Genomic DNA, 4,585 nt, shown 5'->3' on the forward strand with positions numbered 1-4,585 from the left:
GACGGAAACCTCACGCCGCTCTCCTTGGCGAAAGAGAACTGGCGCAAACCTGTGGTACTAAATACTGCGGACCGCAAGGCGGTATGGGAAAGCAAGCAGCTACACGGGCGGTTCTACAAGGCCCTCACGGGACCCGATGTAGATCTGCTCGCATCGGTGAACTGGTTACGATTCGGGGACCTCTTCGGAGAAACCGAGGGTTTTGCCTGTGCAATTGCGGACGAAGTTATGATGACGAACAACTACCGGAAATATATCCTGAAGGACGGTACGGTCGACATTTGTCGGGCATGCCGCCGTCCCGGAGAGTCACTCAGGCATATTATTTCCGGTTGTTCTCATCTTGCTAACGGCGAGTACTTGCACAGACATAATCTCGTAGCCAGGATTATTCACCAGCAACTTGCTCTTCAATACGGCCTTGTGGACCGCGAAGTACCGTACTACAAGTACTTACCTGCGCCTGTTCTCGAAAATGGTCGTGCCACGCTCTATTGGGATCGATCTATTATCACTGACAGGACTATTGTAGCCAATAAGCCTGACATTGTGATAATAGATCGACTGCAACGCCGGGCAGTGCTCGTTGACATCACCATCCCCCATGATGAGAATCTCGTGAAAGCCGAGAAGGACAAATCCAGTAAGTACCTAGACTTGGCTCACGAGATAACCGCCATGTGGGATGTTGAATCAACGATCATTGTTCCGATAGTCGTTTCAGCGAACGGTCTCATAGCGAAGAGTCTCGACCAACATCTTAAGAGACTCTCGCTAGGTGGCTGGATCAAGGGCCAGATGCAGAAGGCGGTGATCTTGGACACAGCGCGGATAGTTCGACGGTTCCTCTCTCTGCAGCCCTAACCACCGGCAGCTTGGGCCCTGCCCCGCTGCTGGCGGCACCCTAGGTTAGGTTTTTTATAATGTGTTTATATGTGTTTTATATTGTTTTGTAAGTGGTTTTGTATTTTACTTTTATATTCATATTATAAACAGCCTAGCCTAAGACTTGAAAGAAATAAAGAGAATAATAATAATAAATTTAATGTGTGCTTTCTTTATGTACTTTTCCTATCTTCTGTGCTATTTCTGACTTCCTCTTTTTCTATGCTGTGCTGTGCTTTGTACTCTTACTTTCTCTACACACACACACGGACACGGTTTTACGCTAATGTGACAGTGAGTCACATTAGCGTAAAACCGCCGCCGTTTTATCCGGATAAGCCGACTATGTGGTTCGCGCAGCTCGACGGCCAGTTTAATTTGACCAAGATTACGAGCGACAGTACCAAGTTTTATCACGCCATATCGGTTTTGGAATATAAGTACGCGGTAGAGGTGGAAGATATTATTACCAACCCGCCGGCGAGTGATAAATATGGTACACTTAGAAGAGAGCTCATAGCTCGGTTGTCGAGTTCTAAGCAGGAGCGTTTGAAACAATTGATGTCGAAAGAGGAGCTCGGCGACAGGAAGCCGAGCCAGTTCCTGCGGCATATCCGGAGTTTAGCGGGTGCGGATTATCCGGATGACTTTATCCGGCACTTGTGGATGAGCCGGTTACCGACGGTGCTACAGAGTATTGTCGCTTATCAGGACAACCTGCCCTTGGATACGGTAGCCCAGATGGCGGACAAGGTGCATGAAGTTACACCGCCGGGACCCGGTTATCAGGTGGCTGCGGCTTCAGCATCTAGCGTTCCAGTTTCTGTAATCGACCAGTTGCACCAGAAAATCGACGCGTTGACGTCGAGGCTTGACGCGATGTCCACCTCCCGGGGCCGTCAAGGTCCGCCCCGGTCGAGGTCCCGCGGCAAGCCACGGAACCGTTCCCGGAGCCGTTCGCGGGCGGGCAAGCCCAGCGGCGACGGCCAGCGCCTATGCTGGTACCACTACAAATACGCCGATAAAGCAGATAAGTGCCTTTCCCCCTGTGCGTACTCAAAAAACTAGTTAGTCGGTCGCTCGTAGCGACCAGTGAAGGTGTTCCAGTGTCGAAGCGTTTATTTGTTACCGACGCAAAGTCGAAAGTGCAGTTTTTGGTGGACACCGGGTCCGATTTATGTGTTTACCCGGTTAGTTTTTTGCGTGCGCATCGTCGTCATTTACAAAAGACTGATTATGAACTTTATGCTGCTAATAACACTGCTATTAGTACTTATGGCTGGCTAACTTTAGCGCTTGATTTTAATTTACGCCGTATGTTTTGTTGGCGTTTTGTCATTGCTGATGTGAGCAAACCTATTATCGGAGTGGATTTTCTCTCGTTTTATAGTTTGCTTGTCGATGTTCGCTATGCTCGTCTAGTCGATGGAATAACTTTGCTCTCATCAGCCGCTGTAGATGCTTCAGCTTGCGAGTGCGCGCAAATCAAGGTCATTACTGGCAATGTGCCATTTCATGCCCTGCTTGAGGAATACCCGGACATTATTAGGCCTGCCGGTAATCCTCAAGAGCGTAAATGTAAACACCAGACGCAGCACTTTATTAAGACTACGCCAGGTGCGCCTGTGTTTTCAAGGCCACGGCGTTTGGCACCGGATCGCCTCAAAATTGCGAAACGGGAATTTGAGGATATGGTACGCTCGGGTATTGCGCGACGATCGGAGAGTCCTTGGTCGTCTCCGCTGCACTTGGTACCTAAAAAGGACAATGGCTGGCGTCCTTGTGGCGATTATCGCGCTCTTAACGCACGGACTGTTCCGGATAGGTACCCAGTGCGGCATATCGCTGATTTCTCGCATAACCTTTTTAAATGCAAGGTTTTTAGTAAGTTGGATTTGGTGCGCGCGTACAACCAGATTCCCGTTGCGCCTGAGGACGTTCCAAAGACGGCGATCACGACTCCCTTTGGACTTTTTGAATTCCCATTTATGAGTTTTGGTTTGCGCAACGCAGCGCAAACATTTCAGCGGTTTATGGATGAAGTCCTTAGGGGTCTTGATTTCTGTTTTCCGTTCATCGATGACGTTTTAGTAGCCTCCGCTGATGACACTGAACATGTAGCTCATTTGAGAGCCGTTTTTGAGCGTTTCAATGAGCACGGTATTTTGTTAAACGCTAACAAATGTGTATTTGCGGTACCTGAAGTTGAGTTTTTAGGTTACTTGGTTTCGTCGGAGGGTACTAAGCCTATAGGAGCTAGGGTTCAGGCTATCCGGGACTTTCCTAGTCCTAAGACGATTAAGGATCTGAGGCGTTTTCTAGGTGCGCTTAATTTCTACAGGCGGTTTATTACTGGCGCTGCTAAATTACAGGCTCCTCTCCATGCACTGTTAAGTGGTCCAGGGGTGAAGAGCAACAGCCCAGTTGTCTGGACTCCGGAGGCAGGGGAGGCTTTCGATGCTTGCAAGTCAAGCATCGCTCATTACCATGCCGTTCATGCCGCTCTCCTGGCTCATCCAGACCCTTCCGCTCCTTTAGCGGTGGTAACAGATGCTTCAGATTTCGCGATTGGTTCGGTGATACAGCAGCAGGTCGAGGGTCATTGGCAACCGTTGGGATTCTTCTCTCGAAAATTAACACCTGCTCAGACGAGGTATAGTGCTTACGATCGCGAACTTTTAGCCATTTACGAGTCAGTGAAGTATTTTAGGCACATGATCGAGTTGAAGCCATTTTTTATACTCACTGATCATAAACCTATAGTCTCTGCTTTTAAAAAGTCCCTCGATTCGTGTTCTCCGCGGCAATTCCGGTATCTAGATTTTATATCCCAATTTACGTCAGATATCAGGCATATATCGGGCGAGGAGAATGTTGTCGCGGACTCACTATCTCGGATTGATGCCATCACAGACGGGCTAGATTTGAAAGCTTTAGCTTTATCGCAAGCTACAGATACTGAGCTTCGTAGTTTACTTAGTGACGGTTCATCTCTGGATTTACAGGAAAAATCATTTGGATCTGACAAGCTGTTCTGTGATGTATCCCGGCCGATTCCACGTCCTTTTATTACATCTGAGTTTCGGAAGCAGGTATTCGACGCTGTTCACGGACTCAGTCACCCTAGCGCTAGGAACACTATCAAATTAGTGACTGAGCGATATGTGTGGCCTGGTATTAAGAAAGATTGTAGGATGTGGGCGCGTGCATGTATTCCATGCCAGCGGTCTAAAGTTTCACGCCACGTGCACGCCCCAGTGCATGATTTCAAACCCCCCACTGGTAGGTTCTCGCACGTTCACGTCGACCTGGTTGGCCCTTTGCCTGTATCGAATGGGTTCAGGTACTGTCTCACGGCTGTAGATAGGTTTACTCGTTGGCCTGAGGCAGTCCCTTTGTACGACATTACGGCGGAAAGTGTTGCGAAGGCCTTCATTTCGACGTGGGTAGCGCGTTTTGGTTGCCCGCAGAATATTACTACGGATCGAGGCAGGCAATTCGACTCCAATTTGTTCCGTCAGATAGCAACCATGACTGGATCGCGTCACTTGCAGACTACTGCGTATCATCCAGCAGCGAATGGGCTCGTGGAAAGGTTCCACCGTCATTTTAAGGCTGCCATAATGTGCCACGCAGATGAATGCTGGACTGAAACCCTTCCACTAGTGCTTTTGGGTATCCGTAGTGCATGGAAGGAAGA

The 4,585-nt window shown here is 48.9% G+C and overlaps 1 protein-coding gene across 1 annotated transcript; it reads left to right on the forward strand.

The window, feature by feature from the left end:
• Positions 1-1,230: 1,230 nt before the first annotated feature.
• On the forward strand, positions 1,231-1,953 carry LOC125228009. The gene has a single exon (XM_048132446.1). It carries the CDS (start codon positions 1,231-1,233, stop codon positions 1,951-1,953), a length of 723 nt encoding a protein of 240 aa, XP_047988403.1.
• The last annotated feature ends 2,632 nt before the right edge of the window (positions 1,954-4,585 follow it).

This window comes from Leguminivora glycinivorella, chromosome 7 (genome assembly GCF_023078275.1).
Source record: "Leguminivora glycinivorella isolate SPB_JAAS2020 chromosome 7, LegGlyc_1.1, whole genome shotgun sequence".
Classification (NCBI taxonomy): Eukaryota; Metazoa; Arthropoda; class Insecta; order Lepidoptera; family Tortricidae; genus Leguminivora; species Leguminivora glycinivorella.

Coding starts and splice junctions, on each gene's coding strand:
- LOC125228009 (XM_048132446.1), top strand. CDS start 1,231: ATGTGGTTCGCGCAGCTCGACGGCCAGTTTAATTTGACCAAGATTACG.